Source organism: Antechinus flavipes, chromosome 3 (assembly GCF_016432865.1).
Source record: "Antechinus flavipes isolate AdamAnt ecotype Samford, QLD, Australia chromosome 3, AdamAnt_v2, whole genome shotgun sequence".
NCBI classification, from domain to species: domain Eukaryota; kingdom Metazoa; phylum Chordata; class Mammalia; order Dasyuromorphia; family Dasyuridae; genus Antechinus; species Antechinus flavipes.
In genome coordinates this window covers 624655954-624683592 of record NC_067400.1, presented here as the reverse complement: position 1 = coordinate 624683592, position 27639 = coordinate 624655954, and the positions used below count along the sequence as shown (strand labels likewise).

The 27639-nt window shown below is 59.3% G+C and overlaps 1 protein-coding gene across 2 annotated transcripts; it reads left to right on the top strand.

Annotated features, from left to right (window-relative positions):
* Positions 1-22950: 22950 nt before the first annotated feature.
* Positions 22951-27571, top strand: IL4I1 (interleukin 4 induced 1). 2 transcript variants are annotated; one of them, XM_051989841.1, is made up of 8 exons: positions 22954-23072; positions 23629-23671; positions 23757-23971; positions 24455-24567; positions 24895-25096; positions 25405-25473; positions 26017-26153; positions 26233-27571. In XM_051989841.1, the coding sequence occupies exons 2-8, from the start codon at positions 23659-23661 to the stop codon at positions 27008-27010; spliced, it is 1527 nt and encodes a 508-aa protein (XP_051845801.1). In that variant the 5' UTR covers positions 22954-23072; positions 23629-23658; the 3' UTR covers positions 27011-27571. The 2 variants fall into 2 exon arrangements, with proteins under 2 accessions (XP_051845800.1, XP_051845801.1); XM_051989840.1 differs by having other exon boundaries at positions 22951-23671.
* Positions 27572-27639: the final 68 nt, after the last annotated feature.

The following is a 27639-nucleotide window of genomic DNA, read 5'->3' as shown; positions in this document are numbered from 1 at the left end:
GGAAACGGAGGCCCAGGCAGATTGGGAACAAGAGCCGGCTAGCCCCGGCCGGGCCCTGGGCTCTACTTCCAGCCACCCCCTGCCCCACACCATCCGGGATGGCTCTGGAGTCTCCCCAGGACCCTCAGCGGCCAAAGCATTCCCTCAATACCGCGAGCCTGCCCTCCGGCCTCCACATAAATGTTCCTCTCTCTGCCAGAGATGGGTCCTCTTAGCATCTCTCACTATTCTAGGTGGAAGGAAGGAAGGAAGAGAGGGAGGGAGGGAGGAAGGGAAGGAAGGAAGGAAGGGAAGGGAGGGAAGGAGGAAGGAAAGGAAGGAAGGGAAGGAAGGAAAGAAGGAAGGAAGGGAAGGAGGGAAGGAAGGAAGGAAGGAAGGAAAGAAGGAAGGAAGGAAGGAGGGAAGGAGGGAGGGAAGGAAAGAAAGAAGGAAGGAAGGAAGGAGGGAAGGAGGGAGGGAGGGAGGAGGGAAGGAAGGAAGGAAGGGAAGGAGGGAAGGAGGAAGGGAAGGAAGGAAGGAAGGAAGGAAGGGAAGGAGGGAAGGAAGGAAGGAAGGAAGGAAAGAAGGAAGGAAGGAAGGAGGGAAGGAGGGAGGGAAGGAAGGGAGGGAGGGAAGGAAAGAAAGAAGGAAGGAGGGAAGGAGGGAAGGAGGGAGGAAGGGAAGGAAGGAAGGGAAGAAAGGAAGGGAAGGAGGAAGGGAAGGGAGGATGGATGGATGGATTTCATAGGTAACATTATCAAGCACTTACAAGGCCCCTGCTCTCCAGAAGGGCGCTCTCAGTTTCCATGCCTGAGATGCCTCCTGTGTACCCTTCCTCCCACTGGCAAGTTTTTCCAGAACCCCCATTTGGGGGAAGGGGCCTCCCCCCTCCCTTGGTGGCTGTCTTCCCAGTTAGTTGAGCTCCCTGAGTACAGGGACTGTCTCTATGTGGCTCCTCAGAGCTCACACTTAGCACGGGGGAGGTGGGGAGCCGGGAACACACTTTGCAGCTGTAATGGCGGGGGTGGAGGGGCTGCTGAGGCGACACTTGGCAGTGCCCACACGTGCCCCCCCCCTCCTGCCCAGACCCGGGGAAGGCCTCCGTCAGGCGATTTCCCCTTTCACGGAGGAGCCTGGGCAAAAGGAACCAAGGCTCTCAGCCTGGAACGGCATCAGTGTGGCTGTCTGCTTCCCCCCTCTGGGCCCCCCTACAGCTCCCCCAGCGGCCCCAGGGGCCCAGATCAGGTGGCAAGCCTGGGGCCACTACCGTGGATACAGGGCAGGGGGGGAAGCAGGTCTCTGAGCGGGCCTGCCCCTGGGGAGGCTGGGGCTTGAGGCCTTCTGGGTCACAAAGGACATGGAGACAACGCCAGCTTCTGGCCAGGCGCCCTCCCTGGAGCCCCCATGCCCAGGCTGGTCCCCGGAAGGACCGAGGTCCCTCCGGCCGCAGACCCTGAGAATGGCGTTTTAAAGGACGTGCATTCCCAAGTCAGTGATAATTGGGGTCGTTAGAAGGCAGTGGACCAGGAAGTCTGGATTCAAATCTGCCCTTAGGCTCTTGTTATGTGAACCTGAATAATTCACTTCGCCCTTTTTGCCTCAGTTTCCTCGTCTGTAATGAGCTGGAGAGGGGACCTGCAAACCCCACCCGGGGTCCCAGAGCATCAGTGATTCAGCAAGTGTTCCAGCAGGCCCGGTGCTGAGAGCCCTGCCCCCCAAGGAGCTCCCCGTCTGATGGGGGAGGCGCAGGCAAACCATTAGAAGGTGGGGGGTAATCTCAGGGGGAGGCGCTAGAAGGGAGGAGAGGGTGATGGGCACAAAGGCTCTCTGTGAAACGGCTGGAAAGGGCGGGAGGGAGGGTCTTCTAGGCCGGGGGTCAGCCAGGACCCTTCTCCCACCCCCACACCCCCCACCCCCCACCCCCCACCCCCGCAGGCCCCAGCAGGTGCAAGCGCACTCGGTACCAGGGTAACTGATCTCCAAGCATCGCGTCTCCATAGCGACCGTCTCCCCAGCTCCAGCTCCACCCCTCCCGCTGGCCCCCAGAGGCTGCCTCAAAGCTTTTGTTGATTTGAGGCAGAAGCGCCCGCACTTCCCAGCCTCGACCCTGCCCCCCCCAAACGCTTTGCTCGCTCCCGGGGAGGGCCCGCCCCCCAAAGTCAGCCTTCCGCGGAGGCCCCGTCTGCCTGCTCCGGAGCAGGGCAAGATGTTGAGGTGTGCGCCTCCCCTCCATCCCCCCTCCCCCCCTGACGACGTTAGGGCCCCCAGGCCGGCATCCGGGCCGGCGGAAGAATCGCAAACTCAGTGGCCCCGGTTCCGAGCTGTGACAGCCCAGAGACCCCGCCGCAGGAGGATGCGTTTGTGGCCCGCGCTCCCGGTCCCTGACAGGCTCACTTGGGGGCTCAGCGGGGGGGGGGGGGGGGGGGGGCCTGCGCAGGGAGGCTCGGGGCCGCCTCAGGGACTTTGCGGGCGCTGACCCCACCAGCCAGATCTGGTGCCCTCCCGGAGGGGGGGGGGGACTTAGGAGAGAGTCCCTGAGCTCCCCGGAAGCTAGGGGAACAACCGGCCGCTTTTAACTGCATCTCTCCCAAGGTCAGGCGGCCTTCGGGTTAAAGCTACCTCCCCCGAGGCCCCTGCGCCAGCCTAGATCTGCCTTTACTGGGCGGGCCCAGCCCCGAGGCGTTAATGGCTCCGGAGGAGGCAGCCCCTGAATAAGCCCTGCAGAGGCGTCCATCAAAAGGGAGGGCATCCCCCCTCAAGAGGCACGAGCCGGGCAAAGGCATGGGGGATGGCCACTATCATCATCCAGTTTGGGAGCACTGAGTTAAGGGAGTAACGCAAAGGGAGCCGGACAGGTGGTGAAGGGCTTTAAATGCCGAGAAGCAGCAGGGAGCCACTGAGGACTCTTGAGAAGGGGAGTGACAACATTTTCTGGTTTTTCTCTCTCCCACGGTTTTTCCCTTTTGTTCTGATTTTTCTCTCCCAACATAATTCACAAAACAAAGTTTGTTGAAAGCTGAAAGAGAGGAGGGGAATGATAGCTTGTGCTTGGAACTCTGGGCTCCCTGCCCCTCCTCCTCCCTGCCTGCCCCTTCCTGGGAAGTATCTACCGGACCCTGGTCCTCCTGGTCACTCAGCCGGCTTCCCTTCATCCTCTCACCAGCTTGGCCCATCGGGGAGATTCCCGCACCCCCCAGCTGCTCTGCTGCTTCTAAGTTGCCGCCTGGATGTTTTCTGAGGCCGGGCAAGGCCTTCATGTATTAGAACCCTCCCAGGGCTCATGCCGGTGCCCCCTGTCCTTTCCCTTTCTCCAGGGCTCTAAGCTCCCTTTCTAGAGGGTCTGGCTTCCGTGTCCCAGGGTTCTCCGGGGCTGGTGTCCAGCCGGGCCTGAGATGGGCTGGCCACGAGAAGCCACACTCCAGGGGACGGCAGGAGAAGAGTTCGGAGCCTCCCACGGGAGGGGAAGGGTGAGAGGGGAAGGCCTCGCCTCTCCAGGGGCCCAGGTGTGACCAGCCAAGTGATCCCAGGTGAGCCCCCGACTCTTCCCCCTGATCAGGAGAAGCCCTAACAAGGGGCCAGGGGTCCATCCGTCCTCCGTGGGGAGAGAAGAGCGATCCCCAGGTGGAAGGATGGAGCAGAGCTCCTTCGATTAGGCCCCCTTACAGATACGCTGGCTTGTCTGACCTCCCAGCAGCACTATAGACTGGGCATTCTTATTCCCATTTTACAGATCAGGAAACTGAGGCTCAATGAGATCCGGTGACAGGGGACTGTGCCCTGGGTTCGAATACTGCCCCAGACATTTGCTGTGGGACACTGGGCACACTGAAAAACCTCTGAGCCTCAGGTTTGCAGCATCTGCCTCAGCCTGGAAAAATCAGATGGAATGAGCCCCTGAAAGCGCTTTGTAAACAAGCCCTGAGATGGCACGTAAATGCCGACTCTCGTTCTTACCTACTCTGTCCGAACAAGAGGTGGGGCAGAATTCGAACCCGCGTCCCTCTGCTGTGCTGATGATGGTTTTCAGGGAAGCAGAATGCCCCAAAGGGCCTGGCGATGTGCCGGGCCCCAGGGACGGGACCCCGGAGTCCCCCCCACCCAGTCAGGCTGTCATTTCCTTCCGGAGCTGTTCCCAGAAGGACCCTTCTTTCCAGCCCTCACCTCCAGCCTCCAGTGCCTCTGGCCGGGGCCTGAAACCGCCCTCTCACTTAGCCACCGCCATTTTTCTAAAGTTCCAGCGCCTCCCCCCCTCCCCTTGCCCTCCTCCGGGCGCACTAGCGGCCCCCGGGACCACTAGAGCTCCTCACCGGCTGCCCTTCCTCCATTTCCAGCCCCTGCAGGCCAATCCGGCTCCGGCTGCTCAAACACTGCTGTGCTCTGCCCACCGGGAGCTCCCGCTTCTCCCGTTGGCTCCCCTGCTGGTCCTCCCCCCCACCCCTCCATCCCCCTCCATCCCCTCTGCTTATACCTCCCGCTGCGATATTCACTCATTGTCTCCCTCCTTAGACTGTAACTCCCTGAAGCGGGGTCTGTTTTGGCCTCTCTCTGCATCCCTGAGGCTTTGTACACAGCAGGCATTTAATAAATGCCCGTCACTGACTAAGGACCACCCAGGGGCAGGGGACTCCCATTTGTAGAATCTGAAATCCACAAGGGTTGGCAGGCATGTAACCCCCCCCACGCCATCCCTGGGGGGCACAGAGCAATAGGGACACAAGGGGACTGTTACTTACTAAAAACCAAGGTGGGATCCCACCTCAGAGCTCGCCTGGAGGCTCGGGTTCAAGTCTGGCCTCTGGGGTTGCAGGAGAGTCCACAGGCTGTGGCCCAGATGGGCCCTGAGCTCATGTCAAAGGAGAAGCAGCTGAAGACATCAGGGGTGGCCGGCCTGGAGAAGAGAAGGCCGGGGGAAGGGAGGGCAGGGCCACCTGGGAGGGAGGGAACAGACCGAGGAGGGAAGGGGCCCACGGAGGCTGCCAGTGAGGAGAGGCTTCCCAAGTCCCAGCGGGGAATGGGCTGCCTTGGGGGCACCGGGCTCCTTCCCGGAGGCCTTCGGCCGCAGAGAGCAGGAAGGATTCCCCTCCGGCCGCCTCCCCCACCCTTGGGCGGGCAGCCCGGTACAATGGACAGAGAGCCGGGTCTGGCGAGGAGACGCGGCTCCTGCCCAGACGCTGCCTCCCTCCGGGACCACTTTCTTCCCTTTCTTGCCTCGGTTTCCTCCTGTGGAAAATGTGGTCAGTCAAGCCCCCGGCTCAGCCATGGGTGCTGTTAGTGAATGATCGGGCATTTGTCGGCAGAGAACTTGGCAGAAGCCGGGCCGAGGGTCGGTGTGAGCTACAGCTTTACTCTGGGCCCCACCCCCACCCCCCCTCGGCCACGGCGCCGCTCTGGGCCTCCGGCCGCTAACGCCAAGGCCTCCCAGGGCCGGGACTGGCCAGTCCTGTGGCTTTGCTGCTGGCTGTTCAGTGAAGCCGCAGTGCGTCCTCGCCCCGTGAACGATCCCGCGAGGAGTTAGGGGCAGCACCAGCGGGGGAGCGGGGCAGCACGAGGTGGGTAGGGGGGCAGCAGAGCCGGGCAGCAGCCTGGGGGCAGCGCCCCGCCCCCGCTCCAGAAGGGCCGCTGGGCCACTTCTCAGCCTTCTCGGGTTGGGTTGAGTGGACACCGTGAGGGGCCTCTTAGGGCTATTGTGGGGGTCAGCTGAGATAATGGGGGTCCCGGCAGACTTACTCTGCCACGCTTGGAGCCAGTCAGTTCCAAGCAAACCTGGCAGTCCCGAGGCTGGCTCCTTGGCAGTCTGGCTCTGGCTGGAGACCAGCAGGAAGCCAGGCTTTGGGGAGACCCCGGCCCACCTCCTTCCTGGCCACCAATCCATGGCCAGGCAGCCCCTCCCCCCACCCTCAGTCCCTTCGCTGCCCCCCCCCCCCACATACACATTAGGATCCTTGGGCCCTTGGTTAGTGTGGGTCTGGGAGCAGAAGAACAGAGCAGGAAGACTGATGGGAACTACTAGCTGGGGGACACTGGGTGATGAATTTCCTGTCCCAGCCCCAGGGTGGGGCTGAGCTCCCCGAGGCGAGCAGCCCCTTCCTTCCACCCATCCCGGGACTCGGGCTGACCAGGAGCCCAGACCCCTCTCTGTGTGGTGACACTCCCCCCCCAAAGCGGTGTTCTGGGCCGGCTTCCGGCTCTGGCCAAGGGAGGCGGCATCTCCCAGCTCCGGATGCTGTGTCCTCCTGGGCCTTCTCTCTGGCTCCGGCCTGTCCCCCCACCTTCCTCAGTCCACAGATTACTCAGCCCCCAGTCTACAGACCACACTCTTCCCAGGTAACCCGCACTTTCCCCGGGGAACCTGCACTTTCCCAGAAGCACACGTCAGCAGCCTCTCGGCCTCTCTGGCCACCAGCTGTGTCCCCTTCTCCATTAACTGTCCTCCTTTCACTTCCTCTGCCTAACCCAGAGGAGCCCTCCACGGCCTGTCAAGTAGCAGGAGCTCACAGCTCCGGGACGTGGAGATGAGTACTTTCTTTGTTTTCTTTTTTCCATAGTATTTCACCCCCCCAAAAAAAAAAATACATGAAAAGACAGTTTCCAACATTTCTTTTTGTAAAACTTGGTCTTCCAAATTTTTCTCCCTCCCTTACCTCCCCCTTCCCCCAGAAAGGAAGTAACCTGATTAAATAGTTAAATATCTGCAATTCTCCTCAATATATTTCCGCATTTGTCATGTTGTACAAGTGAAATCAGAGCGAAAGGTACAGGCCATGAGAAAGAAAGAAAAAGAAACAAAAACAGCAACGAAGAGGTGCAAAAACTATGCTTCCATCCGCACCCCCCCCCCCCCCCACGTAGTTCCCTCTCTGGTGCCGATGGCCCTCTCCATCACGTCTATTGGGACTGGCCTGGACCATCTCATTACTGAAAAGAGTCCCGTCCCCCAGAACTGATCACGTAAAATCTTGTGGCCGTGTCCGACGATCTCCGGCTCTGCTCACGTCCCTCGGCTTCGGTTCCTGTCAGTCTCTCTGAAATCCTCCCGCTGGCCATTTCTTACAGAACAATAATACTCCATCACATTCATAGACCAGAACTTATTCCGCCATTCTCCTGCTCGTGGCAGCCCCTCAGTTTCCACTTCCTTGCCCTCAGTTTCCAATTTGCTTTGTCTATATGACAGTTTGTTGTCCCCCCTGTCAGTTTGTAGGTCTTTCAAGGTCCTTTCCCTCTTTTTGTATCTCCAGGGCTTGGCACAAGCCTTGGCACACAGTAGGTGCTTAATAAATGTTTACTGAGTGAGTGACTCATTTAACCTCTAAACCATAGGAGTGAGTCCTTTGAGGTTACCCTGTGGACAGGAAGCAAGATTGGGGAACTGAGCGGGAATTCCTTCCTCGTGATGGAAACTAGAGAGCTGCTCCAGGGCGGGGACTTCCTTGCCTTTTACTTAGCAGTCTCTGGCACGAGGAAGGAACTCAGTGCTCTCTGACTGACTTCTAGAAAGCAATCTTTGGGTTCCTTTTGGATTTGGAACCTTTTGGGTTTGGATTTGGATGGAGCAGGAGCACTGTGTATGAGCCTGCCCCCCCCCCTTCCCCGGCAGGCTGGCAGGTCCCGGCGGGGACACTTTCCTTGTTGGATGGAGGGGGCAGTGAGCCCATCAGGAGAAGCTACAAATTCAGTCCTTCTCAGGCTCTAGGCTTGGCACATCGTCTTTCCTCCATGATCCCCCGTTAAACATTGCCCCTCCGCGGGCTTCACCAGCAAGTGTTGGGGAAGGGTCCCCCCCTCCATGGGCCTGAGGAGCCAGGCTGGGATGATGGAGCTCCTGAGCTTGCTGGCCAGACCCAAGCTGAGTCCCGAGCCTGACCCCAAACCACAGCCTGTCCCCATTCTCTGGGACCCACCAATCCCGACCCCCAGCCCTAGCTAGGAGCCTGACCCAAAGAGTAGTCATCAAAGGATCCTATCAAATTGGAGGGGGAGGGGAGGGCTCCAGCGAGAGCCCCGAGATCTTTCTTGGCCCTGTGCTGTTTTATAGTTTTGCCCCTCATTTGCATCAAGACATAGTTGGGAAGTTGAGCAGATTTACAAATGGCACAAAGCCGGGATCCTAGAGGTGGATCTAAAAAGATCCTGATATATTCCGATGGAAGTGGATCTCTTGCATAAAGAGAGCTAACTCAGTTTCAATTGATCAAAGATGGACAGAAGCAGCTACACCCAAAGAAAGAACACTGGGAAATGAGTGTGAAATGTTTGCATTTTTGTTTTTTTCCCCCGGTTATTTCTACCTTCTGAATCCCATTCTCCCTGTGCAACAAGAGAACTGTTCGGTTCTGCACATGTATATTGTATCTAGGATATACTGTAACCTATTTAACATATAAAGGACTGCTTGCCATCTGGGGGAGGGGGTGGAGGGAGGGAGGGGAAAAATCGGAACAGAAGTGAATGCAAGGGATAATGCTGTAAAAAATGACCCCGGCATGGGCTCTGTCAATAAAACATTATTAAAAATAATAAAAAAAAAAGATCCTGAGAAGATGGGAGGGATCCATTTTCTACTTTGGGAACTTTACAAATCAAACTGGGCGGTCATGATTACAGGCAGCCAGGAGACGGACGGCGAACCCCCAAACGGGGGGCCCCGGGCTTCACGGAAAGAACCCCCTCCTCCCCCCGCCCCCCGCCGGAGGGGACTTCAGGACCGCCGTCCCCCCAGGAATTCCCTCCCAGTCTGCTCCCCTGCCCAGCGCCGTCAGAACCTGGCCACCAGGTGGCCGCCGTTACTTTCCAGCCGTGGGGCCCGGGGGTGGTCCCGAGAGCGCAGCCACCCGTACCCTCGCGGGAGATCCCCCTCCCCTTCGGCCCCGACGGCGCCCCCTCCCCCTGCCCCGGCGCCGCGTCACGATGCCGCCGGGGCTCTGAGCTGCGCCGGGGCTCGGAAGCAAGAAAATGGAAAGTCACCGGGAGGAGGAGAATTCTGGGAATCTCCATCCCGCCGCAGGGAAGCCCCGGCTCTCCAGCCGCTTTCCCTGCGCTGTGAGCTCCCAGCCGCTGTTGGACTGGATGGTGCTGAGCACAGGCACAAGGAGACCCGGCAGCCCGGGTGGCCCCAGGGCTCAGCCGGTCTTGGGCAGACTTTCTGGGTGCGCTTTTTATTTTTTTTCCCTTTTCTCCCCGATCTCCCAGCGCTCAGGAGCCGTCTGGGGTCCCGGGGAGACGCGAGCGCCATCCTTCCCCCGACCTCTCCGCTGCTAGGCTCCGGACTCCTCCCGGAGGCAGCCGGCTCAGGGTTCTCCAAACCTAGGAGCACAAATCGCAGCCGCCTCCCACATGCCGTCCCGTGCAAATGCACCAAGGGACATTTCGCAGAGCTTATTGTTTGCTCAAAAATAAAAATTAAAAAAGCGCGGTCCCGTGTCAGAGCCATGGGGAAGGGATAGTTTTATATAAATATATATATTTGCTTTTAATAATAATATTATTATTAATTATATTAATTTTATAGTAATTAAATAATAATTAATTATTAATGATATTATGATTATTTCCACATTTGCCTCCTAATGAGTAAATGTTACACCAGTTCTTATTTTGCCTGACATTTAGCATAGATTCCATGTTGAAGAGTTAAACAATAAATGAAAAATAAAATCAAAAGCATGGTCCGACTAATGCATTGTGGGGAGAGTTGTGAAATGATCTTTTCAGAGCCGTTTGGAATCATGTCCAAAGGGCTATAAAAGTGGACATCCCCTTTGATCCAGCAGTGTCTCTACTAGGTCTGTATCCCCAAAAGATCGTAAAAGAAGGAAAAGGACTTCAAAAAACTTAATACGAACCGAAGAGACAACAGATAGAGATGGAGACAAAGCAAATGGGAAACTGAGGGAGTCCTTTTTGTAGTGGCGAGAAAGTGGAAACTGAGTGGATGCCCATGAGCTGGAGAATGGCCGAATAAGTCGTAGTATATGAATGTTATGGTGTTCGAATCCTAGTGTTAACTCAACGGAAGTGAGAGAAACAGTGCTTATGGGCTTGGGTTCCCACCTTTGGAGTTCCCACCTTTGGGAGAATTCACCCTTTAGAGCTCACACATTTCAGAGAGTTCACACATTAGAGTTCACAAGTTGGGGACGTTCACAAGTTGGGGAGATTCACAAGTCAGAAACCCACAATCCCCCTCTCTCAGAGGAGGAGTCCACCTTTGGGCTCACACCTTTAAGAGATCATATACAAGGAGCTCCTGGAGTCAGTGGAGAAGTGGAGAACCAAGATTCAGAGGGAGCTGGAGCCAACAAAAGAGCAAGAGCTCTTGGAACAAGGAGGGAGAGAGGCTTCTAAGAAAGCTAACCGGGCCTAAGGAAAGAGACAAGACGTGCAAGGAGAAAATAAATGTGTGGATTTTAACTCCTGGCTGCATTTGAGGTGATTTTTACTCTGAACTGAAACTAAGGTTGCCTCCAGAAAACCTCCCCGAGAAACCTGCTCCCAGAGAACGATAGAGAACATTACATTATGGAGTATTATTGTTCTATAAGAAGCGATCAGTGGGGGGATTTCAGAAAAGCCCGGGAAGATTTGTATGAACTGAGGCTGAGTAAAGTCCGCAAAACCAGGAGAATATTGTACGTAGTAACAAGATTATGTGACGGTTAACTGTGATGGACATAGGTCTTGTCGACAATGCAGTGATTCCCAGGCAGTTCCAACGGGAAAGTGCCAGACACATCCAGAGAGAGAGAACTATGGAGACTAGTGTGGATCAAAGCACAGTATTTTCACCTTGTTTGTTTGCTTGTTGTTGTTTTTTTTTTCCTTTCTTATATCTTTTTCATTTTGGTCTGATTTTTTTTTTGGGGGGGTGCAGCATAACACATATGAAAATATATTTAGAAGAATCACACATGTTTAGCCTAAAAAAAAAAAAAAACTGGTCCAACTTATAAAAATAGGGAGAATTTTATATTTTAAAAAATGCAATAACATAAAGCTAGCAAAAGAATGAAAAAAAAATAGAGGGAACACTGGGCTTCCACTTTCAGAGAAAGGATTTCAAAAACACAGCTGAACTCCCCAAACACGTGGCCCCCATCCTCCCTGCATGTAAAAAACCAAATTACTCTGGCCAGGAAAATTCATCCGGGTCTTTATAGTCCCTGCAGTCAGCCAAGGCACAGTGGAATTACACAACATAGCACCAAATACAGAAAAGGAGATATCATGTCATTTATTCAGAGAGAATCAATTCATTGACAGTTAAAGAGATAAAGGATTATTACTCCAAGCTCTCAGGAAAACCACATTCATCCACCACACACACATACCCTGTCTCTGTATCTCCCCTCAAAGCACAATATTAAATAAATTAAGTGACTCAGGTCTGGAATCAGGAAGACCTGAATTCAAATATGGCCTCGGATACGAGCTGTGTGATCCTAGGTAAGTCATTTAATCCAGTTTACCTCAGTTTCCTCTTCTGTAAAAATAAGCTGGAGAAAGAAGTGGCAAAGCACTTGAGTTTCTTTGCCCAGACAATGCCAAATGAGGTCACAAGAGCCAGCAGAAACACAACAAAAATAGCATTAGATCTAGAAATAACACAGGAAAGCATGACGGTGAAAAACCACCGACCCGGAAGGACTAACGAAATGAGGCAAAATTAACACGTTATCATAAAAATAGATGGCATGGAGGCGTGATGTCGATATAGAGGAAATATGCAAAACCAGAAAATCATCCTGAAACTAACTTAGAAGGCAATAATTATAACACGCGCCGCTCTACTGCACTGCAATAAATATAAAGATTGCCAGCATTTGAATGAAGCAAGATGATCTCCCAGAAGCTGCTCTGACTTATGGAGGGGGCAATAATGCGATCTGACCCAAAAGAGGAGATGAGAAAACACGAATCTTTGTCTTGTGGGGTCCCTGAGAAACAAGGCGGAGTGCCATCTTTCAGGGGGTCCCCACAGGGTCCAGGGCACTGGCTGGTGAGATGTGGCACGGCAGAAGCCACAAGCACCTTCACCAATTACCGTCCTTCATGTGTCGTGGCCACATTGGGGGAGCCCTTTTGCTAATTCAACTATTTATTAAGCACTTATGTGTGGGTTTTAAAAAAACTATTTATTAAGCACCTATCACGTGCTAATTAGACCATTTAGTAATAGTCTAGGATGGGCTCATTAAACCATTTATTTAGCACCTGCTGGTGCCAGGCAAAGTGCCCCCATGGGACTCAGCTGGCGCTTAATAAATGATTAGTGAATTTCCTTCGTGAATTCTGCTCATTAGACCTTCATATTTCCACACTGCGGAGACCAAGACAAGAGGTTCCAACATGGCCGCCCCCCTTCTCAGTGACCGCCTCAGCTTGCCATTGGGGGGCTACAGAAGCCGCTCTTGTGCATTCGGACCGGAGGCTTCTGGGGTCCTGACGCTAGGAAAGTCCTTCCCAGCCTGACCTTCCCTTCCTCCTCGCTGGCCCTGTTGAACCCACCTCCTCACTGCTCCCTGACCCCCTTCCTCTCCTGCCTTTGCATTGAGATATTAAACGACCCTTGGAAGGCCCTCCCTCCTGTCCATCCTTCAGAAGCCACGGCTTTCCTCCAGGCTCAGGGGCCCTTGCCCCTCGGCCCTCCTCCCGAGCTGCTGGGGCTGCCCTCACCGCATCAGTCCATGGAGGCCCCGGGAACTCACCCGGGAGGGAATTTCTTGCCCTATCGCCACCCCCTGCGGCTCGTACCCTAGCGAGGTAAAGAACGGGGCTCGGTCACGCAGCCGGGAAGGCTCAGAGTCCAGGTCTTCTCGTCCCCACCAGCGCCAGAACATCTGCCTCCAGGGTGTCAGCTTGGTCAAGTCCCTTAACCCCGGAGTCGAGTCTGGTCTTGGCTTCTCCAGGGTGGTGGCGAGCTCCACAGGGAAGCGGCCAAGCTGCATTTTTGTCTTTCCAGCCCCCGGGGCCTCCCCAGTCCCCTCAGTCACCTCGCAGGCTTGTCATGGAGAGCAGAGGAGATGTCTGCAGAGCGTTCCCCGGACCTGGCACGGAGTGGGCGCTTAGTAAACAGCTTCCTTCCCCGGCCAGCCTTGCGCCCAGCAGGCAGTTTAACAGACATCAGCTGAGTACAATGTGTTTGCTTCCCTCGAGTTTTATTGTTCACCAGATTTAGGAAAAGTGAAATGGGTGAAACGGGCAGAGTGTGTCTGGAAGTGAGGAAGCTTTCTGGGCCTGGACGCTGCGGGGAGGAGGGCCGCGGTGGGGGGACCCCGGAAAGGACGGCCCTCCCGGAACCCTTCCACCCCCGGGCTCGGATCCTGACGGGCTGGGCGCAGCTTTGTTGGTTAGATTTCTTCCGAACCCAAGTCACTGACTCTCCTCAACTGGCCACCAATGAGCCAAGTCCCAGTGGGCCGTTCTCGGGTCAACGGCCGTCCTCGCTTTCTCCCCCAGATTGATTGACTTTTGACCTATGAAGGAGGCCGTTTTCTGTCCCGGTAGCCACCTGGACTTAATACGGCCGGACTGAGAGTCCTCCCAGTCAAAGGCAGACCTACGAGAGACCTGGGCTTACAGCGGCCGAGGTCTCGCACCGCCTCCGGTGACCTTCCAGAACCCCGCGCGCTTCCAGCCCCGAGACTGCCCCTCCGGAAGCCGCAGCTCAGCTGTTGCGTGTCCCTCGGGAAGGGCTCCAACGTCACCGGACTTTTGGGGCCTCCCCAGGAGTCACTTCCTCTATCTCGCTCCCATTCCCCAGCACGCGCTCCCCTCCCCCGCGGGGAAGTCTCCCGGACAGAGCTTACTTGTGGCTTGGACCTGGGAGGCCCCGGATGTGGGGAACAGGCTCCCAGGTGAGCCCGGGGGCTCGGCACAGACACCCGGTTAGTGGGATGGGGCAGCCCGCGCTTCCCCCATCCCGGAAAAGGAATGCGCCGCAGACGCCCTCCCAGAGCCCGCCACAAAAGCAGACGTCGGCCAGCGTTAGGGAAAACTCACCGCCTTCCTCCGAGGTAAAGCCTTTGGGGGGGCGGGGCCTTCCGCCTGGCGAGGCGGCCCCCCACACCGGGAGGGCTGCTGCCGACTGGCAACGGGCCGGTTGCCCAAGAGATCCCTTAGGGACTCTAGTTTCTCAGGTTTGCACACAAAAAGAACCCGGAAGGCGGAGGTGGGTGGGAAAACAAAGAAAACTGCCTGAAATTCAAAAGGATGCGAGTTCTAATCCGACCTCTGACCCTCTCCGTGTCATTGTGGGCACTTCCCGCTTCAGAGCAGTTCCTGTGACTTCCGCGGTCCTTCTGCCGAGGTGAGGGGGGCTATCCCTGTACAGCGACACCAGAATCGGGGGCTGATGCTCCATCCTGTCAAAAGTCCCAACGTCAGAGGTTTTATTAAGCTGCCGAGAGTGAGATCCATCTGTAACAGTCTTTCCCGAGAAGAAGGGAGGTTAGCGATGAACAAAAAGGGGGAGACAAGTTCCCCAGTGGAACTCCCGATCCGCCAGGGGGAAGATGCCAGACTCCATGAGGTGGATTTCTTATAGGGGAAATAGCACCTGGGGGAGTTGGCGGCTAATTTGGTTTTCTGAGGAGATGCAGTAAGGTGCAGTTACTAGAGACCCCCACCTGGGGTGGGACTGGAATCAAAAGGCCTGCTTGGGGCCTTCCCTCTGCAAGAAATACTGGATCATCCTAGAGGGCGGTTCCAGGGAGGCCACTGTGGGGAGGGGCCACAGGTCGGACTGTGTGCGTCCCCATGAACATCCCCGGGGTCACACAGCCGGGAAGTGTTAAGGGGCTGAGGCCAGATTTGAACTCGGGTCCTGCTGACTTCAGGGCCGGGGCTCCGCCCCCTGCGCCACCGGGCTGCCCGCGGCTCCTGCTTCTCCTGAGCTGACTTAATTCTGCTCCGCTCCCAGAGCCCAGAACCTTCTCTGAGGAGGGAGGGCCCGGCAGCCTGGCAGCCAATTCTAAAGTTCTTCAGAGACCTCGGGAGTGTCCTGGTAGCTTCTCTGATCCCCTGGGGAGGCGGCCCCGGCTCAGCTCTCCGGAACCGCAAGCGCACGTCTGGCATCGCCCCCCGCGCCCGAGGGGGGCGCTCTCCGCAGTGGGGCCGGCGAATGATCTGATCCTGCAGAACGCGGGGGAAACCGCGAGTCTCAGGCGCAACTGGCCATTTCATCCAAGAGCGCGGACGAGGGGCCGGTCCCGGGGCCCCCGGGGCTACGCTCTCGGGGCCGCGAGGGAACTTCCCCGTCGTGGAAGGACCGCGAGCCAAACCCGGGGTGAGGGGGAGGGAGGGGGACGTGAGGGCGGGAACGCCCGGACCAGCTCGGAAGGGGCCCGGGCGGGGCTGCTCCCTGCGCGGCTTCCAGACTGCGGAGATCCGGGGCTTCTCTGCCGAAGCCGGGCTGCCCGGGAGCCCCCCACCCCCCCTTGCATCTCAGGCCCCCCCTGGGCTCTGCTTCTGGCCTGGGGCCTTTTCGGTTGGGGGGCAGGCGTCCTCCAGCCTCGGGAGCCGCCGCACAGTCCGGGGGGAGAAGCAGGCTGAGCCGCGGCCCGGCAGGGGCCTCCCCAAGAGGGCCGCGCTGCCCCCCATCTCCCCAGCTCAGCACCGCCCCCAGAGGCCTCCCCCCTAACAACCTCCCCGGCAACCCTTGAGAGCAAGAGGAAGCCTCCCCGGGCTCTGGAGGCCAGACCCTTCACCAGGCTGATTGCCCTCCTCTGGACCGACACTGCCCTCTTCCGCTTCCTTCCTCTTTCCCGCCTGTCTCTTCTATGTCTCTTTTCTCCTTTCTGCCTCTCTCCCTCCCTAATTTCCCCTCCCCCTCCCTGTCTCTTTCTTTCTGTGTCTCTCAGTCTCTGTCTCTCCTGTGTGTGTGTGCCCCCATCTGTCTCTGTTTCTCTCCCTGTCTGTCTTCTCAGTCTCTGTCTCTGTCTCTGTCTCTGTCTCTGTCTCTCTCCCTGTCTCTCTCCCTGTCTCTCTCTTCTCAGTCTCTGTCTCTCTTTCTGTGTGTCTCTGTCTCTCTGCATCTCTGTCTCTGGGTCTCTCATCTCTCTCAGTCTCTGTATCTCTTGGTCTGTCTCTGTGTACGTGTGTCTGTCTCTCTACAGTCTCTCATCTCTCTCAGTCTCTGTCAGTCTCTGTCTCTGTGGGTCTTTCTCTGACTTCACTTCCATCTGCACATCTGCGTGGGCGCCCTCCCCTCCCCCATCTCTTTGACGACCCCTCTGGGGGCTCGCCCCCCCTTCTGCCCCAGCTCTGTTCCCACAATCCCTTTGTTGTGTGGTCTCTCAGGCTCTCCCGGCCGCTGCTCCAGCAGCTTCTCCGCATCCCCCTCTCTCCGTTTGGGGGGCGGCTCCCTCTGCATCATAAGGAGAGTATGACATGGGATCATGGTTTCTGGGGAGGGGGGAGCGCCTGGACCAGTCTGTGTTCTCAGCCCCGCCCTTGTTCTCCCAGACAAAGATGCCTCGGGTTGGAGGGGCCCGAGCCCAAGCTGCAAGGCTGGCCCTGAGTCCCCGAGAGCCCGGGCTGTGCTGATGAGGCGCTGGGGGGGGGGGGAGCTTAAGGCCCAGCACCAGGTCAGCAGCTTCTCCCGGACTCCTCCCTGGAACCGAGGTGCCCTCGGGCTTCTGAGTCACCCCCTGAACCTGGGGGGCATTTTCAGGACTTTCCCGGCCTCCCCTGATCCTTGGAAGGAACCACGAAGGGCTTCCCTGCCCAGCCCTCCATCCATTTGTCCAATATCACTGTAAGACAGAGGCTCAGAAAGTCTGGAAAAACAGAGAGAAGGGGGGCACAGAGAGAAGGGGGGCACACAGAGAGAAAGGGGGCACAAAGAGAAGGGGGGCACAGAGAGAAAGGGGCACACAGAGAGGGGGGCGCACAGAGAAGGGGGCACACAGAAAGGGGCACACAAAGGGGCACAAAGAGAGAAAGAGGCACACAGAGAGAAGGGGCACACAGAGAGAAGGGGCACACAGAAGGGGGCACAAAGAGAAGGGGGGCACAGAGAGAAGGGGGGTGCACAGAGAAGGGGGTCACACAGAAAGGGGCACACAGAGAGAAGGGGCACAGAGAAGGGGGGCACACAGAGAGAAGGGGGACACAGAGAAGGGGGGCAGAGAGAAAGGGGCACACAGAGAGAAAGGGGGCACAGAGAAGGGGGGCACACAGAGAAAAGAAATTGGCGCTTGTCAATTTCAGAGTGTAAGTGATCACATAGGAAATTGAACAACCGGCTCTGGTGTGAGATGCCCCTCACCTCGTAACCCCCCCCCCTCCACCCAAGCTGCCTTTAGTCGCCCTTAAATAAGCACCACAGGCCGGGATCCTCCTTTCCCCACCGGTCTCCACACACTCCACGCCTTGTTCTTCCACCTCCATGGCTTTGCATTAGCTTCAGGTGCACTCAATTCTTTTTCACTTTAGAATCTCTAGTCTTTTTTTCGAACTCGGCTCCTGCCTTACATGAGACTTCTCCACATGACTTTCCTCAGAGAAATCAGCTGAATAAATCACCCCCATCAATCACAAGAGGCCCAGACAGCTTTTTCTTCTTTTTTTTCCCCTGAGGCAATTGGGGTTAAGTGACTTGTCCAAGGTCACACAGCTATGCTGTGTTAAATGTCTGAGGCCAGACTTGCACTCGGGTCCTCCTGACGTAAGGGCTGGTGCTCTATGCACCACACCAACTAACTGCCCCCCCTTTTATTTTCAAAACATGCATGGGTAATTTTCTTTTTTTTTTTTAATTATAGCTTTTTATTTACAAGATATACACATGGTAATTTTTCAACACTGACCCTTGCAAAAACTTCTGTTGCAACTTTTCCCCTCCTTCCCCCCACCCCCTCCCCCAGATGGCAGGTAGTCCCATACAGGTTAAATATGTTAAAGTATATCTTAAATACAACATATGTATACAGATTTATACAGTTGTCTTGTTGCACAAGAAAAATCGGATCAAGAAGGAAAAAAAAACCTGAGAAGGAAAACAAAACTGCAAACAAACAGAAAGAGTGGAAATGCTATGGTGTGATCCACACTCAGTTCCCACAATCCTCTCTCTGGGTGTAGCTGGTTCTCTCCGTCACAAGTGGAACTGATTTGGTTCATCTCATTGTTGAGGAGATTCACTTCCATCAGAAAACATCCTCAAACAATATCGTTGTTGAGGTATATAATGATCTCCTGGTTCTGCTCATTTCACTCAGCATCAGTTCCTGTCAGTCTCTCCAAGCCTCTCTGTATTCATCCTGCTGGTCGTTCCTTACAGAACAATAATATTCCATAACGTTCCTATACCACAATTTACCCAGCCATTCTCCAACTGATGGGCATCCATTCATTTTCTACTTTCTGGCCAGTACAAACAGGGCTGCCACAAATATTTCGGCACATACAGGCCCCTTTCCCTTCTTTAGTATCTCTTTGGGGTATAAGCCCAGTAGAAACACTGCTGGATCAAAGGGGATGCACAGTTGGATAACTTTTGGGGCATAATTCCAGATCGCTCTCCAGAATGGTTGGATCAGGTCACAATCCACCAACAATACATCAGTGCTTCAGTTTTCCCACATCCCCCAACATTCATCATTATTGTTTCCTGTCATCTTAGCCAATCTGACAGGTGTGTAGGGGTATCGGTTTGTCTTAATTTGCATTTCTCTGATCAATAGTGATTTGGAGCACCTTTGCAGATGACTAGAAATGGTTTCAATTTCTTCGTCTGAGAATTGTTGCACAGATAATTTTCAACATTCCCCTTTGCAAAACCCTGTGTTCCAAAGATTTTCCCTCCCCCACCCCCACTTTCCTGATATATGCACAAATATCATCCTGCACAAGAAAAATCAGATCAAAAAGGGGGAAAAATGAGAAAAAAAAACAGAATGCAAGCAAATAAAAAAAGGTGCAAATACTATGCTGCGATCCACACTCAGTTCCCACAATCCTCTCTGGCTGCAGATGGCTCTCTCCATCACACGAGGACCATCGGAACTGAAGGCCCAGACGTCTTGACTGAATCGGTCAGTAGGCGTGAATGAACCTTTTCTCAATCGGAAAGGATGATGGGGGCTTTGGGTCCCTGGATAGAGACGTGTTGTATTATGGCGGGCCAGTGAGCCTCCAGCCACTCCTCTTGGGCTAGCTGGTCCCGGGGGACAATCAGGGAGAGAGGGCCGAGGCTTCCACGCCACTGAGAAGGAATGGCACCTGCGGGGAGGAAAGCGAGGCAAGGTCTCCCGCTGCCGCCTTCACTGGCCACGCAAACGGCCCGGGAGAGTCAAAGGCAGGACTCGAGGCCCGCCGAGGGCGAGCACGGCTGAAGAAATGGCGGCAGCGCTGGGGGGAGGGGGCCCCAAATCGTGAGCCCACAGAGGTCAGAAGGCCCGGGGTCTGGCCGGCCCGGAAGCAGAGTCCTTGGGGCGGCCGCCGCCGAAGCGTGGGGCACCAGGGCAGAGTCAGGAGCCACCCGGACCTCCCGGGCAAAGGCGCCCGCGGGACCCGCCGAGGGGATCCCTGGTCCAGAAAGCCGGCCGAAGCCGTTGGCTCTGGTGGATTCTGGGGGAAGGATGGTCTTACCTAATAATAGAATTGCTTTCCTCATTCGACTTCTCTAGAACCGAGCCTGCTTACATGATTAACCACAAGGGCCCCGCTCTGGTCTCAGGAAAGTCCCCATCAGGCCCTGCTTCTCAGACAGCGGCAGCCAGGGCGGGGGTCCTCACACTTGTGGCCGTGGGCGTCAGCGGCCCCAGAAAGAAGCCAGGCTGGAGAACCGTCTCCTCTGGGCTCCTGGAGCCGCTTCAGTGGCCTGAACGTTGCCCCAAATGAACAAGGGATATTTTTAGTTCCTAGTCCGCCGTCCTTAGGTAGCTCAGGACTTTGAATCGGAAAGCTCCGAGTTCAAATCCAGCCTGAGATACTTAGTAGCTGTGTGACCACAGCAACTCACGGCACCTCAGACTGCCTCAGTTTCCCCATCAGTAAAATAGGGATCACAATAGCTGCCTCCCGGGATTGTTGTGAGGATCAAATGAGGCGATATTTGTAAACTGTGTAGCACGCAGTGCCAGGCCCCTGCCGGTGCTCAATAAATGCTCGCTCCTTCCTTCAACACTTCCGACCCACTGACCCTGGATAAATCTCCTCCCCTCGGTTTCCTAAAATGTAAAATGGAGATAACAGCCCCTCCTCTCAGGATTATTGCCAGGATTCAGTGAGATAAGATCTGTGTAGTGCTTCCTAAACCTTTGGGAAGAAGTGATGTAACTATATAAAATATAAACACTATCATCACTCTTCCCACAGTTCAAGTCAACAGGCATTAAGTGCCTACTATGTGCCAGGGATGCCACGTAATGCTGAGGGTGCAAAGAAAGGTCAAACTCCACCGATGGGTGGAAAGCGCATTAGTAGGCAAGGCTGGAGCTGGCGGGGAGACCTCCTGGCCGAGAGACCCACTAACAAAGCTTCGGGCTCCCCGACGCCTCGTCCAAACGAAGCTTCATCTCCTTCCCAGGCTGAGCAACGGTCCCGAGGTCCTGCCGAGGTCCTGGCCCTGGCTGCCCTTGCCTGACTCCCGAGGGGCTGGGAGGGCCTCCCTCTGGCAGGGGCGGCGGAGATGGGCGCCCGTCTGGGCCCGGGAGGGAGAAGCTTCGGCCGGAGCCTCTGGCTCCCCTCGTCCCTCCCCTCGTGGCTGAATTTCGAGGCCCTTCGGCATTCTGACCGACCCCGGGAACTCCCCCTGCCTCGGTTGCCAGACCCGGAGCCCAGAGAGCGCTCTCACCCGCCAGAGGTCAGCGGCGAGGGCGGAGAGCGGTGGGAGCCCCCGGGCCGAGGCGGCCGGAGAGCTGAGATTCGGGAAGCTCCTCGGGCCGGGTCACGCTGACCGCTGGGATGCGGCCCCCTCCGAGCCCGGGGCTCCGCCCCGTCTTGTGCCTCCACGGCGGCCTCCGTCCCCGGCAGACCCTCGGGAGGCCGGCCCGGGGCTTCAGAGCCAGCTCTGGGGATCCGGTCCGGCTGCGGGTCACGTGCCCACCGGAGGTGCCTCCCGTACCCACAATGCCGCTCTCCGGGGCGCTCCAGGCCGGCCCCCGCCATTCGCCGTTAGCCGAGGTCGCTCCCTGTTCCAAACCCACCTCTCGGCCACAAGGAAGGCTCCAAATGCTTCGCCCAAAGAGAAATACGCAGTTCTGGGCGAACCGCGGCCACGAGCACGTCAAGCCCGTGGCTCTGCCTGCTCGCTCCCGCCCTCGGCTCGGCCACGTCCTCCTCCGGCCCTCCTCCCCCACCTGCCCACGCCATGGTCGTCACACGTTCTGGTCAGGAGAGAACCTGAGCCCCGACCGGCCCCGGCCGTTCTTTCTGCGCCTGCGTCGGAGGGATCCTCCCTCCCTTTTCCACTAAGCAACGTCAAGCCCATCAGACCATGGCTTGCAGCCTCCGTTCCCCTTCCTCTTTTAAAAGCTCAAGGTAGGGGCAGCGAGGTAGCCCAGCGGGTAGAGCGCCAGCCCTGAAGTCAGAAGGACCCGAGTTCAAATCCAGCCTCGGACACGACACACTTCCTGGCTGTGTGACCCTGGACAAGTCACTTAACCCCCCCTGCCTCAGCAATAAATAAAGATAGGAGGTGTTTGCCCTTCCCTGGAACCGTGCTACAACCTCCGTTTTCCAAGCTTCAGAGATCACTGACAGGGTCGGTCAGTTCTTTCAGGACTCAGAGTCGGAGAGGATTTGATCCCAGCGACTTAAAGTCACCGACGTCAGCAAGACAGTCCCTCCCCTCGCCGTCCCGACTCTCCGCTCCCTGCCCCTCATCCCCATGGTATTTTCCCGAAGACCAAGGAACGGAGGCCCCGAGTTGAGCCTGGTGGCCTTCTCTCCTTCGCATCATTATCCCATCCGCCCTGGGCAGAAGCTCTTTTCCCCTTTCCTTTTTTCCCCTGGAGGCAATTGGGGTTAAGTGACTTGCCCAGGGTCACACAGCCAGGAAGTGTTAAGTGAGTTATTGCTCATCAGTGAAGGCGGACTGGGAAAGGTGTGGAGGAGGCCCGAGGGAACTGGGGGGAGGGGAGGGGAATGGACAAATCAAGAACCCGGAGGGTGTAAGGGATGGAGGCCGACCGAGGGATGGGGGGGGGGGGTAAGGGGTGAAGACGCTGAGAAATCCATGGAGAGACAACGATGGGATCGGAGAAAGGGCAGAGATGGAGACAGAGAACCCGGGAGAGACAGAGGGAACCCCGGAGAGACAGAGAACCCCGGGGAGACAGAGGGAACCCCGGGGAGACAGAGAGAACCCCAGAGAGACAGAGAGAACGAGATGGAGAAAGGAAGCAATGAAGAGAATAAAAATATAGGGAGGAGGGAGGGAGGGAGGAAGAGGAATAGAGGAGAGGGGAGGGAGGATAGAAGAGCGGGGAAGGAGAGGGGAGAGAAGGAAAGAGGGAAGGAGGGAAGGGGAGGGAGAGGGGGGGCAGACAGGAGAAAGGGGGGGACACGAGACACGGGCAGACAGGAGCCGATTCCGAGCGCGAGGGGCTGCTCTCGGCCCGGTTTCCAGGCGAGGGATGGGATCCCAGACCCCGTGTTGCGCCCTGACCGACAGCCCAGCGCTGGGCCAGGAGCTGGGGCCGCGGCTGCTGCTGTTATCCCCGGGCAGCCCCCCTCCCCCTCCCCCGCTAATCCAGCTCCCCAGAAAAGTTAGGAACCAGAACTGCTCCTGCGCTCCCTCCGGTCCGGGACAAATGGGGGAGGCGGGGACGGAGCGGGGACGGACGGGGGCCCTGGAGGCGAGGCGGGGGAGCCCCGGACGCGCCCCAGCCCCCGCGTCTGCAGACCCCGGGAAGCCACCGGGGGCCGCTGAGCAGCCCCTCCTCTCCCGCCCCGCCCCCCGCCCATCCTCAGCCCCGCGGCCCGCCCCGGCCGGCAGTCCCCGAACTGGGGGAGAAGTTTCGCTTTCCTGCCCAGGGGACCGGACTTCCCAAAGAGCGTCAGGGCTGGGGAGGGGCCAGCGCCCGCCCCGCGGGGACAAAAGCAAAGGGGGACAGGAGGCTCAGCAGTAGGGAGGCTGGTGGCGGCAGGTGCGAGAGCAGGGGCCGGGGGAGGGACCCCAAGCCATGGCAGGGGCGGGGATGCAGAGCTGGGAAAGGAGATGGGCAGGGGGCCGGAGAGTGGCCGGGGCTGGGCTTCGGGGGGCCGGAGAGTGGCCGGGGCTGGGCTTCGGGGGGCCGGAGAGTGGCCGGGGCTGGGCTTCGGGGGGCCGGAGAGTGGCCGGGGCTGCGCTTCGGGGGGCCGGAGAGTGGCCGGGGCTGGGCTTCGGGGGGCCGGAGAGTGGCCGGGGCTGGGCTTCGGGGGGCCGGAGAGTGGCCGGGGCTGCGCTTCGGGGGGCCGGAGAGTGGCCGGGGCTGGGCTTCGGGGGGCCGGAGAGTGGCCGGGACTGGGCTTCGGGGGGCAGGAGAGTGGCCGGGGCTGGGCTTCGGGGGGCAGGGGCAGGGGGCCAGAAGGATGGACAAGGAAAGCACTTGGAGACTGGGACTGGGGCAGGTGTCCAGTAGGATTAACATGAACTCTGGACGTGGAGGCGCAGGCAGCGCTGGGGGCGGCCCCCGCTGGGCTCACGGCGGCTTCTCTCCTCAGCCCCCAGGTCGTCCCTTCCCGCTCGGAGTCATGCGCTGGTGGGGTAAGTATGGGGGCGGGGCCGGGAGGCAGGGCTGTCCCTGCCAGGGCGGGGGGCTTCAGGAGGCTCCTGGCTCCTCCCCGCCCAGGTCTGCTCCTCCTCCTGCACGGGGCCGGGGCCGGCGAGGCCGATCCCGGGGACGACCCCTTCCTGAGGTGCTTCCAGGACCCGGACCGCGAGGAGCTGCTGGCCATCGTCAGCCGGGGGCTCAACCGGACGGCGCGGCCCCAGCGGGTGGCGGTGGTGGGGGCCGGCGTGGCCGGGCTGGTGGCCGCCAGGGTGCTGGAGGACGCCGGACACCAGGTGGGGCTCCCGGCGTCCTGGGCTGCCCAGGGATGGAGCCCCTCGAGGGAAACCCCGAGGCCCTTTGGGCTCCAAACTCCCCCTTCACTTGCGGGGGGGAGGGGGAGCGTGCAGACGTCTGGAGCCCGGCCCAAGGCATTCCCCGAAGCTGTGGGAAATTCCCGCTCTGACCCCAACTGGCCGCCAACATCTGTCCCAAAACCAGCCCCCCCTCCCAGCCGGGGGTGTCCATTCACCCTGTCTCTGACAGGGGGTGCTCCCCGGGGTCCGGCTGCCCTCTCCCAGAAGGGGGTGCTCCCTGGGGTCTGGTCACCTCGCGCCCCACCCCCCAGCTGGGAGGGAAGGCTGGGGCGGAGGCAACTCCTCCCTGGGCCCAATCCCCGAGTGCACCTTCCGCTGGACCACGGTCCCGAATACTGCCCCCCCAAGTATCAGGGCCCGGACAGGGCTGGGGGGCGTGGCACTGACAGCGTCCTCTCCCAGGTGACTCTGCTGGAGGCCAGCGACAGGATCGGGGGCCGGATCCTGACGTACAGGGATGAGCGGACGGGCTGGCTGGGAGAGCTGGGGGCCATGAGGATACCATCCAGCCACACGTACGGGGCAGCTCGGGCTCCCACCCGCCTTCGGGCCTGGGCGGGGCCCCTCACACCTCCTTGGGCTGGGCGGGCGCCCCTCCCCCCCCCGGCTGTCTGAGCGCCCCTCACCCCCCCTTCCCCCCTCCACCGGGCTGTCTGAGCGCCCCTCACCCCCCCTTCCCCCCTCCACCGGGCTGTCTGAGCGCCCCTCACACCCCCCTGGGCTGGAGGGCGCCCCTCCCCCCAGCTGTCTGAGCGCCCCTCACCCCTCGCTGTCCGTGCGCCCCTTTCTCCCTGCTGTCAGGACACCCCGCCCCCCTCACGGCGCAGTGCTCCCTCCCGCAGGCTCCTCCTGAAGCTCTGCGCCCTCCTGGGCCTCCCCCTGGTCCCCTTCGTTCAGTACGACATGAACGCCTGGACGGAGGCCAACGGGGTAAAGCTGCGGAACTTCGTGGTGGAGGCTGCGCCGGAGCAGCTGGGCTACCGCCTGCGGGCCTCCGAGCGAGGCCGCTCCCCGGAGGCCATTTACCAGCTGGCCCTGGACAAGGTGCGCCAGCCCCTCCCCCGTCTGACGGAAGCTCGGATCACCGCCCCTACAGGCCCGGGCAGCCGCGCGCTCGGGGCAGGGGGCTGGGCAAAAGAGGGTCCCGAGCTCCCCAAGGGCAGGCCAGGACTGGGGGCTCCCAGGGGAGGGGCGCTGGGCGCTTGGATGGCCTTGAGCGAACCCCTCTCCTCGGAGGACCTGGGGACCCCTGGATCCGATTTCGGCTCCGGGCCGTCGGGGAGGGATGGGGAGGGATGGGGGACCCGGGGGCTGCCGGCTGGGGCCCCATCCCGGGTTGTCGCTCCCCGTAGGCCCTGGATGATCTCAAGCGCCTGGGCTGCGCAGGGGCGCTAAAGAAATTCGAGAACATCACCCTCCTGGTGAGAGAGGGGCCGCATCTCCCTCCGTCCTGGGGGGGACACAGAAGGTCGGGGAAAGGGGACCCCAGAGGCAGAGGGGAGGATTCCGAGCCCCAGGATCTGGGGGGGAGGGGGAAATGCCAGGCCAGCCCTGCCCCTCACTTGTCCAAAGTGATTATGACAGAGGGGCACAACCCCCACCTGAACTGCAGAGACAAGGGGGAGGAGGAGGAGGGGCAAAGGCAGCCACAGAAAGCCCAGAAGGAGCTGGGGGAGGGCATTTTAAGGAGATGGTGGAAGCCCACCCAAGCTCCACAAAGCCAAGTACCCTTAGCAGAGAAAGGTCAGCGAGGGGACGCTCCGACCACTGGACAGCCCTGAGGTCAAAGCCTGACCGTGAGGATCCCTCCCCCACCCCCCCCCAGTTCCCTGGGCTGGGCTGGACCGGCTTGAGGGCGGGGGCCCAATGGCCGAGCCCCCAGACCCTGCCCTACAAAGGGAGGCCCTGGAAACAGCGTGGGGGCCGAGGGGGCGTGCAGGCCTGAGGCCCCACTCTGCCCCCAGAACTACCTCCTGGGAGAAGGGAACCTGAGCACGGAGGCCGCCCAGCTCCTGGGAGACGTGATGGCCGAGGACGGCTTCTTCTCCCTCAGCTTCGCCGAGGCCTTACGGGCCCACAGCTACCTCAACGACGGGCTCAGGTGCGAATCGGGAAGGAGGGGGACTGGGGGGGGGGACGCTCGAGCCCCGGGCCCACCGGCCTCCGCGTGTGCCCCCCAGGTACTGGCGCCTCCGCGACGGCTGGGACCAGCTGCCCCGTGCCCTGCTGCTCTCCCTGAGCGGCCCCGTCCTGCTCCAGGCGCCCGTGGTCCGAGTGACCCAGAACCGGAAAGGAGCCACCGTCCACTACCGTGACCCCCAGCAGCCCTCGCGCCTGCTGTCCCTGACTGCTGACCGCGTGCTGCTGGCCACCACTAGCACGGCCCTGAGCCACGTCGATTTCCAGCCGCCCTTGCGGCCCCCCCTTCGCCGGGCACTGCGTAACGTCCACTACGTCCCGGCTACCAAGGTCTTCCTCAGCTTCCGGAGACCCTTCTGGGAGGACGAGGGCATCCTGGGGGGGCACTCGAACACTGACCGCCCGGTCCGCGCCCTCTACTACCCACAGGGCCCCGGGGGAGAGGCCGGCGGCCTCCTCCTCGCATCCTACACGTGGTCGGACGCCACGGCCGCCTTTGCGGGCCTGGGGGAGGAGGAGATCCTGCGCCTGGCGCTGGAGGACGTCGTGGGCCTCCACGGCGAGAAGGTGCGGGAGCTCTGGGACGGCCGCGGGGCCGTGAAGCGCTGGGGGGAGGATCGCTACAGCCAGGGTGGCTTCGTGATGCAGCCCCCGCAGCCCAGAGACGCCGCGCAGGGGACGCCCTGGCACTGGGACTGGACCCAGCCCGAGGGCCGCGTGCACTTTGCGGGGGAGTACACGGCCCTCCCCCACGGCTGGGTGGAGACAGCCATCAAGTCAGGGCTGCGGGCAGCCCTGAGGATACACAAGGGGGCCTAGGAACCCAGGGAGGCCCCACTGCATCTAGAGGGAGGCCCAGGAACCTCTGCCAGGCCCACGGCCGGGAGCCCCTGCTTCCGTTCCGGCCTGGGTCGTGCAGTCCGGCCTCCGCTCTGGCCAGGACCACGCAGTCCGGCCTCTTCTCCGGCCAGGGCCACGCAGTCCGGCCTCCGCTCTGGCCAGGACCACGCAGTCCGGCCTCCGCTCCGGCCAGGACCACGCAGTCCGGCCTCTGTTCCGGCCGGGACCACGCAGTCCGGCCTCTGTTCTGGCCAGGACCACGCAGTCCGGCCTCTTCTCCGGCCAGGGCCACGCAGTCCGGCCTCTGTTCTGGCCAGGACCACGCAGTCCGGCCTCTTCTCCGGCCAGGGCCACGCAGTCCGGCCTCTGTTCTGGCCAGGACCACGCAGTCCGGCCTCCGCTCCGGGCGGGGCCACGGGCCGGGAGTCCCTGCCCTCCTCGTGCCCCTGCTTTGCCAGGACCTAGGAAGGTCCCGGGCTCAGCTGCCCACGGGCCTGAGGCAGGAGGGACCCAAAGTCAATAAAGCCTCTGTGGAAAGTCTCCTGCTGCCGTTCCTTGTGTCCCCTCGGCCCCTCCCGCAGACTCTCCTCAGCCCCAGCGCCCCCAAA